This window comes from Scyliorhinus canicula, chromosome 2 (assembly GCF_902713615.1).
Source record: "Scyliorhinus canicula chromosome 2, sScyCan1.1, whole genome shotgun sequence".
NCBI lineage: Eukaryota > Metazoa > Chordata > Chondrichthyes > Carcharhiniformes > Scyliorhinidae > Scyliorhinus > Scyliorhinus canicula.
The window spans coordinates 85,326,379-85,338,435 of NC_052147.1; the positions used below are offsets into that span (position 1 = coordinate 85,326,379).

Consider the following 12,057-nt stretch of genomic DNA (forward strand, 5'->3'; position numbering starts at 1 on the left):
CAGGTTCAGTTCCGGCCTTGGATGACTGTCTGTGTGGAATTTACACTTTCTCCCCATCTCTGCGATGGGTTTCCTCCGGGTGCTCCGGTTTCCTCCCACAGTCCAAAGATGTGCGGGTTAGGTAGATTGGCCTTGCTAAATTTCCTTTAGTGTCCAAGAAGGTTGGGTGAGGTTAATGGGTTACGGGGATTGGGTGGGGCTTGGGTAGAGTGCTCTTTCCAAGGGCCAGTGCAGACTCAATGGGCCGAATGGTCTCCTTCTGCACTGTAAATTCTAGTATTCTATGATTCATTGCCTGGTCCAGGAGGGTGGGTCCGATCTTGCGGGCTTAATTTGGTCAAAAGTGCCTATTTTATTGACTTAATAAGCCACCTGATGTGCAACTGCTCAGCACATTCCTGTCAACAGAAGTCATCAGGTATTGTACCATTTTATTGGAATATTTTTGCCTTCATTCTCAGAGTGTGGATGTTAGCATTTATTACCCGGAGAAGCTGGGAATGGCTCTTCTTATTGGCGTAGGGTAGGCAATGGCAAACACTCAAGGAGCATATGGGGGAACTGCAACTATTGTTCATTCCTGTCTGGCACGAAAGTAAAATGGGAAAGGTGGGGCCAGCACTGTGGCAGAGTGGTTAGCACAGCTGCCTACGGGTTCAAATCCTGGCCCTGGGTCACTGTCCGTGTGGAGTTTGCACGTTCCCCCCCCCCCGTTTCTGTGCGGGTCGCGCCCCCACAACCCAAAGATGTCCAGGTTAGGTGGATTGGCCACACTAAATTGCCCCTTAATTGGAAAAAAATAATTGGATACTCTCAAATTTAAAAACAAAATGGGAAAGCTGGCCAAACCATGGCTGACAAGGGAAATTGGAGGTAGTATTCGATCCAAGGAAGAGGCACACAAATTATCCAGAAAAAACTGTACACCTCAGCTTTGGCAGCAGTTTAGAATTCAGCAAAGAAAGATAAAGGGAAAGATTAAGAAGGGGCAAATAGAGTATGAAAGTAAGCTTGCAGGGAACATAAAAACAGACTGTAAAAGATTCTATAGATATATGAGGAGAAAAAGATTAGTGAAGACAAATGGTACGCTTACAGTCAGAAACAGGGGAATGTATAATAGGGAACAAAGAAATGGCTGAGCAATTAATTACATAATTACAAATGTGGATACAAATCAGATACCAGAAATGTTGGGGAATACAGAGTTTAGTGAGAAGAAGAGAATGAGAAAAATGGTATTGGGGAAATTGATGGAATTGAAGGCCTGTAAATCCCCAGGGCCTGATAATCTACACCCCAGAGTACTTAAGGAAGTGGCTCTAGAAATAGTGGATGTATTGGTGGTCATCTTCCAAGATTTTATAGACTCTGGAACAGTTCCTGCAGATTGGAGGGTAGAACATAGAACATACAGTGCAGAAGGAAGCCATTTGGCCCATTGAATCTGCACCGACCCACTTAAGCCCTCACTTCCACCCTATCCCCATAACCCAATAACCCCTCCTAACCTTTTTGGACACTAACGGCAATTTAGCATGGCCAATCCACCTAACTTGCTCGTCTTTGGACTGTGGGAGGAAACAGGAGCAGCCGGAAGAAACCCACGCAGACACACGGAGAACGTGCAGACTCCGCACAGCCAGTGACCCAGCAGGGAATCGAACCTAGGACCCTGGCGCTGTGAAGCCACAGTGCTAGCCACTTGTGCTGCCGTGCTGCCCAATGTAGCTAATGTAACTCCACTATTTAAAAAGAGAGTTAGAGAGAAAACAGGGAATTATAGACCAGTCAGCCTGACATCAATAGTGGAGAAAATTCTAGAAGCCATTATCAAAGATTTTATAAGTAGAAAAATCAGGATCAGACAGAGTCAGCACAGATTTATGAAGGAATTTATCAAGATTTCATGCTTGACAAATCTACTGGAATTCTTTGAGAATGTAACAGGTAGAGTTGATGAGGGGGAGCCAGTGGATGTGGCTTATTTGAACTTTGTAAGGCTTTTGACAAAGTTCTACCTGAGAAATTAGTGTGTAAAATTAAAGCGCATGGGATTAGGGGTAGTGTATTGTGTTGGATAGAAAACTGGTTGGCAGACAGGAAACAAAGAGTAGGAATAAATGGGCCATTTTCAAATTGGCTAGCAGTGACTAGTGGTGTACTGCAGGGATCAGTGCTAAGACCCCAGCTATTCACAATATATATCAATGATTTAGATGAGGGAACTCAATATAATATTTCCAAATTTGCAGATGACACAAAGCTGGGTGGGAGGGTGAGCTGTGAGGAGGATGCAGAGATGCTTCAGTGCAATTTGGACAAGTTGAGTGAGTGGGCAAATCGATGGCAGATGCAGTGTAATGTGGATGAATGTGAAGCTATCTACTTTGGTAGCAAAAACAGGAAGGCACATTATTACCTGATTTGCTATAAATTAAGAGAGAGGAATGTGCAATGAGACCTGTGTCTGTCCTCGTACACAAAATGCTGAAGATAAGCATGCAAGTGCAGCAGGCGGTAAAGAAAGCAAATGATATGTTGGCCTTCATTGCTAGAGTAAGAAGTCTTACAACACCAGGTTAAAGTCCAACAGGTTTGTTTCAAACACGAGCTTTCGGAGCACGGCTCCTTCTTCAGGTGAATGGAAAGGCTTGTTCCAGAAATGTTTATATAGACACAGTCAGAGATGCCCCGGAATGCGAGCACCTGCAGGCAATCAAATCATCAAAGATGCAGAGAGAGAGGTAACTCCAGGTTAAAGAGGTGTGAATTGTCCCAAGCCAGTTCAGTCGGTAGGCCTCTGCAAGTCCAGGCTTGTTGGTGGGGGCCGAATGTAATGCGACATGAATCCCAGATTCCGGTTGAGTCCGCATTCATGCGTGCGGAACTTAGCTATAAGTTTTTGCTCAGCAATTTTGCGTTGTCGCGTCTCCTGAAGGCCTCCTTGTAGAATGCTGACCCGGAGATCAGAGGCTGAATGTCCTTGACTGCTGAAGTGTTCCCCAACTGGAAGGGAACAGTCCTGCCTGTTGATAGTCGCACGATGCCCGTTTATTCGTTGTCGCAGTGTCTGCATGGTCTCGCCAATGTACCACGCTTCGGGACATCCTTTCCTGCAGCGTATGAGGTAGACTACATTGATCGAGTCGCACGAGTATGCGCCGCGTACCTGGTGGGTGGTGTTTCCACATGTAATGGTGGTGTCCATGTCGATGATCTGGCATGTCTTGCAGAGATTACCCTGGCAGGGTTTTGTGGTGTTGTGGTTGCTGTTCTGAAGGCTGGGTAATTTGCTGCAAACAATGGTTTGTTTGAGGTTGCGCGGTTGTTTGAAGGCCAGTAGTGGGGGTGTGGGGATGACCTTGGCAAGATGTCCATCCTCGCTGATGATGTGTTGGAGGCTGCGAAGAAGATGTCGTAGTTTCTCCGCCCCAGGAAAGTACTGGACGACGAAGGGTACTCTGTCAGTGGTGTCCCGTGTTTGTCTTCTGAGGAGGTCGGTGCGGTTTTTTGCTGTGGCGCGGTGGAACTGTCGATCAATGAGTCGAGCGCCATATCCCGTTCGTACGAGGGCATCTTTCAGCATCTGTAGGTGTCTGTTGCGCTCCTCCTTGTCTGAGCAGATCCTGTGTATACGGAGGGCTTGTCCATAGGGGATGGCTTCTTTAATGTGTTTCGGGTGAAAGCTGGAGAAGTGGAGCATCGTGAGATTATCTGTGGGCTTGCGGTAAAGCGAGGTGCTGAGGTGACCGTCCTTGATGGAGACGAGTGTGTCCAAGAATGGAACTGAATTTGGAGAATAGTCCATGGTGAGTTTGATGGTGGGATGGAACTTATTGATGTCATCGTGTAGTCGTTTCAGTGATGTCTCGCCGTGGGTCCAAAGGAAAAAAATGTCATCGATGTATCTGGTGTATAGCATCGGTTGAAAGTCCTGTGTGGTGAGGAAGTCCTGTTCAAACTTGTGCATGAAGATGTTGGCATATTGAGGTGCAAATTTGGTCCCCATGGCTGTTCCGTGCGTCTGGATGAAGAATTTGTTGTCGAAGGTGAAGACGTTGTGGTCTAGAATGAAACGGATGAGTTGCAGAATTGCGTCTGGAGATTGGCAGTTGTCGGTGTTGAGGACTGAGGCTGTTGCAGCAATGCCGTCGTCATGGGGGATGCTGGTGTAGAGTGCCGAGACATCCATTGTGACGAGGAATGTTCCTGGTTCAACTGGTCCATGGGTGCTGAGTTTCTGTAGGAAGTCCGTCGTGTCGCGACAGAAGCTGGGTGTACCTTGTACGATGGGTACACCCAGCTTCTGTCGCGACACGACGGACTTCCTACAGAAACTCAGCACCCATGGACCAGTTGAACCAGGAACATTCCTCGTCACAATGGATGTCTCGGCACTCTACACCAGCATCCCCCATGACGACGGCATTGCTGCAACAGCCTCAGTCCTCAACACCGACAACTGCCAATCTCCAGACGCAATTCTGCAACTCATCCGTTTCATTCTAGACCACAACGTCTTCACCTTCGACAACAAATTCTTCATCCAGACGCACGGAACAGCCATGGGGACCAAATTTGCACCTCAATATGCCAACATCTTCATGCACAAGTTTGAACAGGACTTCCTCACCACACAGGACTTTCAACCGATGCTATACACCAGATACATCGATGACATTTTTTTCCTTTGGACCCACGGCGAGACATCACTGAAACGACTACACGATGACATCAATAAGTTCCATCCCACCATCAAACTCACCATGGACTATTCTCCAAATTCAGTTCCATTCTTGGACACACTCGTCTCCATCAAGGACGGTCACCTCAGCACCTCGCTTTACCGCAAGCCCACAGATAATCTCACGATGCTCCACTTCTCCAGCTTTCACCCGAAACACATTAAAGAAGCCATCCCCTATGGACAAGCCCTCCGTATACACAGGATCTGCTCAGACAAGGAGGAGCGCAACAGACACCTACAGATGCTGAAAGATGCCCTCGTACGAACGGGATATGGCGCTCGACTCATTGATCGACAGTTCCACCGCGCCACAGCAAAAAACCGCACCGACCTCCTCAGAAGACAAACACGGGACACCACTGACAGAGTACCCTTCGTCGTCCAGTACTTTCCTGGGGCGGAGAAACTACGACATCTTCTTCGCAGCCTCCAACACATCATCAGCGAGGATGGACATCTTGCCAAGGTCATCCCCACACCCCCACTACTGGCCTTCAAACAACCGCGCAACCTCAAACAAACCATTGTTTGCAGCAAATTACCCAGCCTTCAGAACAGCAACCACAACACCACAAAACCCTGCCAGGGTAATCTCTGCAAGACATGCCAGATCATCGACATGGACACCACCATTACATGTGGAAACACCACCCACCAGGTACGCGGCGCATACTCGTGCGACTCGACCAATGTAGTCTACCTCATACGCTGCAGGAAAGGATGTCCCGAAGCGTGGTACATTGGCGAGACCATGCAGACACTGCGACAACGAATAAACGGGCATCGTGCGACTATCAACAGGCAGGACTGTTCCCTTCCAGTTGGGGAACACTTCAGCAGTCAAGGACATTCAGCCTCTGATCTCCGGGTCAGCATTCTACAAGGAGGCCTTCAGGAGACGCGACAACGCAAAATTGCTGAGCAAAAACTTATAGCTAAGTTCCGCACGCATGAATGCGGACTCAACCGGAATCTGGGATTCATGTCGCATTACATTCGGCCCCCACCAACAAGCCTGGACTTGCAGAGGCCTACCGACTGAACTGGCTTGGGACAATTCACACCTCTTTAACCTGGAGTTACCTCTCTCTCTGCATCTTTGATGATTTGATTGCCTGCAGGTGCTCGCATTCCGGGGCATCTCTGACTGTGTCTATATAAACATTTCTGGAACAAGCCTTTCCATTCACCTGAAGAAGGAGCCGTGCTCCGAAAGCTCGTGTTTGAAACAAACCTGTTGGACTTTAACCTGGTGTTGTAAGACTTCTTACTGTGCTCACCCCAGTCCAACGCCGGCATCTCCACTTCATTGCTAGAGGATTTGATTACAAGAGCAGGGATGACTTGCTGTAGTTATACCAGGTGTAGCCACACCTGGAATATTGTGTGCAGTTGTGGTCTCTTTACCTGAGAAAGGATGTTCTTGCTGTAGAGGGAGTTCAGCGAAGGTTCACCAGATCAATTCCTGGGATGGTGGGACTGACGTGTGAGGAGAGATTGTGTCGGTTAAGATTATATTCGCTGGAGTTCAGAAGAATGATGGGGGATATCATAGAAACCTTTAAAATTCTAATAGGTCTGGACAGGGTAGATGCAGGAAGAATGTTCTTGATGGTTGCGGTGTCCAAAACCGGGGTTTATAGTCTAAGGATATGGGGTAAAGCTTTTAGGACTGAGATGAGGAGAATTTTCTTCACCCAGAGAGTGGTAAGCCTGTGGAATTCACTACCACAGGAAGCAGTTGAGGCCAAGACATTGTGGGCAGGATTCTCCATCCTACCGCACCCATTTCCTGGTGCAGTGCGCCCCCGCCACAGTGGGATTCTCCGTCCCGGCAGCCGGCCAATGGGGTTTCCCATTGTTGGCACCTCCACGCTGTCGGGACATCCGTGGGCATGAATGGGCTGCCGGCGAAACGGAGGATCCCGCAGGCGGAGAATCCAGCTGTTTGTGGCAGCTTGCTGCATATAACGTCGGTGCTGCAGTCGCTACATCACAAGCCGTGACTGCACTTAGAAAGCATTTCTTTCATTGGAAAGCATCTTGGGTTGTCCTGACAGGTGCTACAGAAATTAAAATCTGTCTTTTTCAAAATACCACAGCAGTCTGGGGAGATCTGGAGCCAAGTGAGAGCATGAGTGTGAGCCAGTGATCCAAGTGCGAGCAGGGGTCTGGGGAGGCAACGGGTATTCCGGGGGAAAGTGAGGAGCCTGGTGCAGAGTAGGAAATCCAGAATGGTCCAGGTGGCAAGCAGAGAATTCAGGCCATGCAGGAGTCTGGAAGGGGTTTCTGGGGAGCGTTGCAGGGAGCCTGGGGCTTAGCAGGTGGTATGGAGGAACCAGGAGTCCATGGAACAATTGGGGGATTCTGGGGGTGAGCGGGAAGACCATTTATCAGGTTGCTGGGACATGTGAAGCTCACATGAAGCATCATTGAAGAGCCCCATTTCTATGAATACCCCAGATGTTGTTGGATCTCCATTTACCTGTGAACACTTGGGCTCGATTCCATTGTATTTAATGATTACATGAGACACAACTAATTATTAGATTACCGTGTGCACAGTGCTAATGATTTGTTTCCACTTCAGATATTTTCGATCAAGTTTTGTGTCATTTTTGATTGAATCCTGTCCTTTGTGTTAATTCTGTTTCCTTACTCCCGGCAGTGGTTCCAAGCTTTCCAGATCCCACGGGATTCAATCCCGATGAGGATATAATGACTATACCCTATACTGGACCCCTTCCATCCTCTGGTGAGTTACTCTTTTTTGAACTTCCTTTGGTCTCTGTTTTGTACAAGTAACGTGTTCCTGTGAAATATCAGGCAATAATTGAGTTTCAGTGGGAATTGTGTGAATCAGGAAGGTCGAACCAGTCAGTTCTGAGTTTGCTGCCTTTTGTCATGGCTATGATCGACCTCAGCTATCTGGAATTATAGAAAGGAGAGCATTGGAACATGAAGAGGCAATTCAGCCCATCCATCTGTTCCACCATTTAATTGATTATGGCTGAGCCAATGGACTGTGGTCTCAACTCCATTTCTGAGCCATTGCCTCATATTCCTTAATACTTTTACCCAAGAACATCCTCCCACCAACCCCCAAACATCAGCCCGCATGTTTACATAAACAAATGACAAAAAGGAATCAGGGATTACCCATAGCCATCTTTAATATACACAGCCCCCCTCCCCCCCCCACCCACCCACCCATCCCCCCCAACTAATGTTCGATGTTATCCAGTCCTTGAAAGTACACAATGAATAATGACTTGTAGAACCCCTCCATCCTTCCCCTCAGTTCGAACTTAACCTTCTCAAGGGTCAAGTATTCCAACAGGTTCCCCCTTCCACGCCAGGGCACAAGGTGGAGAGGCTGCTCTCTATCCCAGCAGGATCCGCTTCGGGCGATCAACGAGGCGAAGGCTACGATATCTGCCTCCGCACCCGTTTCCAACCCTGGCTGGTCCGACACCCCGAATATGGCCTCCCGGGGGCCCGGGTCCAGTTTCATGCGCACCACCTTGGAAATTACCCTAAAAACCTCCTTCCAGTACTCCCCTAGCTTTGGACAGGACCAAAACATATGAACGTGATTAGCCCACCCCCGTGCAACGCTCACACACATCTTCTACTCCTTCAAAGAATCGGCTCATCCTCGCCCTCGTGAGGTGTGCTCCATATACCACCTTCAGCTGTATCAGCCCCAACCTCGTACATGAGGTGGAAGCATTTACTCTCCGGAGAACCTCACACCTCCTCCTATAACCTCTCCCAACTCTTCCTCCCACTTTGCTTTTGCTTTGATCCCTTCCAGTGGTGCCTTATCTTCTTCCAAAATAGCTCCATACACCCCTGACACTGCCCCCTTCTCCAGTCCCCTTGTCGTCAGCACCTCCTCCAACAATGTGGAGGTCGGTTCCTCCGGGAAGCTCTATCTCCTGCGAAGCTTCCCCCACTCCTGGGCAACCTGCACCCCCAGATACCTAAAGTGAGTCAATCCAGCTCTAACTTAAAGGTTAAACTGTTTTTTGGACCAACCCCATCAGTGAAAAGTGCTTCTCTGTATTTTAACACTCTGCAAAGGTAATGCTGGCCGAGTTATCCAATCTGTCTTCATTAATGAATCTGTTACTGATCCACTATCCACAGTTCCCACTCCAGATTGTAATATGTTGACCCATATTAGGAAATACCAGGTAATGGGAGGTTAAAGCTTTGTTAGTGCTCTCTGCAGTTATGAGACAGTTTGCCAATACTATCGGCTGGATTTTAAGGACCATCAATGGGCGTGAAAGCAGGTGGTGGACCCGTAAAATAGAGACCATGTCCGCTGCCGTATCACCTGCTCCCACCAACATCTAGCCTTGCTGTCTAGACCAACCTTTATTGCCCATTCCAACTTGTCCTTGCGAAAGTGGTGATGAGCTGCTTTCTGGAATCCCTGAGATGTAGATACACCGAGAGTACTGTTTGGGAGGGAGTTCCAGGATGTTGCCCCAGCGACAGTGAAGGAACGGCGATATATTTCCAACTCAAGGTGGTGAGTGACTTGGAGGGGAACCTCCAGATGGTGGGATTCCCAGGTATCTGCTGCTCCTGTCCTTCTAGATGTCAAGGGTTTGGAAGGTGTTGTCTAAGAAATCTTGGTGAGTTCCTGCAGTGCACCTTGTAGATGGTACACACGGCTGCCATTGTTCATTGGTGATGGAAGGTTTGAATGTTTGTGGAAGGGGTGCCAATCAAGCGGACTTCTTTGACCTGGATGGTGTTGTTCTTCTTGAGTGTTGTTGGAGTTGCACTCATCCAGGCAAATGGAGAATATTCCACTATAGTCCTGACTTGTGCCTTATAGATTGTGAACAGGCTTTGGTAGTCAGGAAGTGAGTTAGTCACTGCAGGATTCCTAGCCTCTGACCTGCTGTTATAGCCACAGTATCTATATAGCTAGTGCAGTTCCGTTTCAATGGTAACCCCCAGAATGTTGATTGTGGGGGATTCAGCAATGGTAATGCCATTGAATGTCAAAGGGCGATGATTAGATCCTCTCTTGTTGAAGATGGTAATTACCTGGCACTTGTGTGGCACGAATGTTACTTCCTACTTCTTAGCCTGGATATTTTCCAGGTCTTGCTGCATTTGGACATGGACTGCTTCAGTATCTGAAGAGTTGTGAATGGTGCTGAACATTGTGCAGTCATCAGAGAACATTCCCACCTCTGACTTTATGATGGAAGGGAAGGTCATTGATGAAGCAGCTGAAGATGGTTTGATCTAGAACAGTACGCTGAGGAGCACCTGCATTAATGTCCTGGAATTGAGGGGACTGACTTCCAACAGCCACATTGATCTTCCTTTATGCTCAGTATGATTGCAACCAGCAGTGGGAAAAATGCTGGGAGTGTTGCTCATCCCAGGCCCATTTGAGGCCCTTAAATAGGCAATTAATGCTCACTTAAGGTACCCCATTTGCCCCTGCACAGTTTTAACAGACAGCAGGACAGGCCATTGCCCAATGTGTGTCAAATTTGACTCTCTGGGCTGTTGACCAGTGAAAGATTTTGCCTCCTTTCCAGATCCCCGATGCTAATCAGAGACTCCCCACACGCTGTGTATGTACCCTCTCCACATCCACCCTCTTCCCTCTGCTCTGACCAACACCTCCCCCACCTCCCTCACTGCCAGCCTGAGCTCTCGGGCTCACCTGGAAGTCTGGGTCCATTGCTGAACACCTCTTCATTGCCCGCGCTGCAGTACCAACAGTGATCACGATTCCCAGTTGTGCTGCTGGCAGTCACAGAGCTCCGATTGGCCGACTGCTCTAATAGGAGGGTCTTCTCTTGGTGAGGAACAGAAATCCTGCCTCATAATAATGAAAGGCCTGTCAGCCAAAAGATTGAAGTGGGGCAAGCCGGTCACCAGAGGCTGACATGACGCTGGGCCGTGGACAGCTTGCCTTACGCGTATAACCCTGCCCAATCTGCTAAAGATCTGCAGAAGTCATTGCCCCTTGACGGAAGGAGTCCCAACATGGAGAATACCATCAGGAGAGGTGAATTCACTTCATTTAAGTGAATTAAGGAAAATATTGAGAGAAAAAGAGGGATAATCCAACCTGCTTCTCTACTTGGATTATGCTATCGTCGCTTCAAACTATCCCAGATCTTCAGATAATTCTGTGCAATCTCACAGATGCTGCCACTAAATGTGACATTGAAGTGGGATGTTGTTTAAAAACACATCCGATACCGAAACAGACTCGTGTGTTACTATGGTCAGTAATGGTTGAGATCCAATAGCTACATTCATTTGCAGATAGGCTTGGGACGGATCAATTTAGCTAAATGTTTGGCCGGCTGAGAGTCCTGCAAAAAGACCTTTGATAAGTGATAGAGGGTATTGATTAGCACATAATTAATGGCTTTAAGACAGAGGTAGATAGGTTCTTGATTAATACGGTGTTATAACCTGCCTGCTTACCATTGGCTGGGGACTAATGACAATGCTGCGGCAGCTGCTGCGGCGGCGGCGGCGGCGGGTGCGTGTGCGTGTGTCATGTTACTCGTGTTCCCTTTTAATTTTGGATAGACCCACACGTTGCTGGCTTCCTTGTACTGCTAGGACACCGGGATTAAATTCCTTAAACCGACTTGACAGTTACTCAGTGCCTACTTGTGGCACTAATAAAGATTATTTGTATTATTATGAGTCTTCAGTTGGATCACTCAACTGGTAAACTCACCCTGTAGATTTTGCAGCATTTTTATTGGTACACTTCTTTCCTGCTGAAAGTCAGTGTGACCCTGATGCCTTGGAAATGTGGCCAACTTTACCACAGTTTTTGCATTTGTTCTCCTTGTTCCAACAATCTTCAGCCATATGCCCCACTTAGTTGCAGTGATAACGTGGTAGGATCTTTGTGGACCTGCTTCTCACAAACTCCATCTTAGGGATTTTAGCTCGAACACCAATCAGTGAGGTTTCTCTCACAGCAAGTTCCATAGGCATTGCGATTTCTATAGCAGATTTTAGGGTTAATGCACCTTCAGTCTACAATTTCCTATTAATGGCTTCATTCCTGAGGCCACAAACTAATAGGTTACAAAGTGTATCATCCAAAGTCTGGCCAAATGTGTAGTACTTTGCTAGCATTTGCAGTGGTGGAACTGTGGTGAATGTAATTCACACTGTATTGTATTGTATAGTATTGTGTCCTTGTGGGCTCTGTCTGTGAGCCGTTGCGCGGCTCTGCCCACAGGGGGGAGATGAGGAGCTTGTACAGGGCTCCACCCTCGGCTCCGCCCATG

At 47.9% G+C, this 12,057-nt stretch overlaps 1 protein-coding gene across 7 annotated transcripts in view; it reads left to right on the forward strand.

Annotated features, from left to right (window-relative positions):
* Window positions 1-12,057, forward strand: part of paplna (papilin a, proteoglycan-like sulfated glycoprotein) — a 324,761-nt gene that overhangs the window by 228,995 nt on the left and 83,709 nt on the right. For all 7 annotated transcript variants that reach the window (XM_038781804.1, XM_038781766.1, XM_038781791.1 and 4 more), the window contains one exon: window positions 7,419-7,505. In XM_038781804.1, coding sequence (XP_038637732.1) covers window positions 7,419-7,505 — 87 coding nt within the window. The remainder of the gene's footprint in view (window positions 1-7,418; window positions 7,506-12,057) is intronic.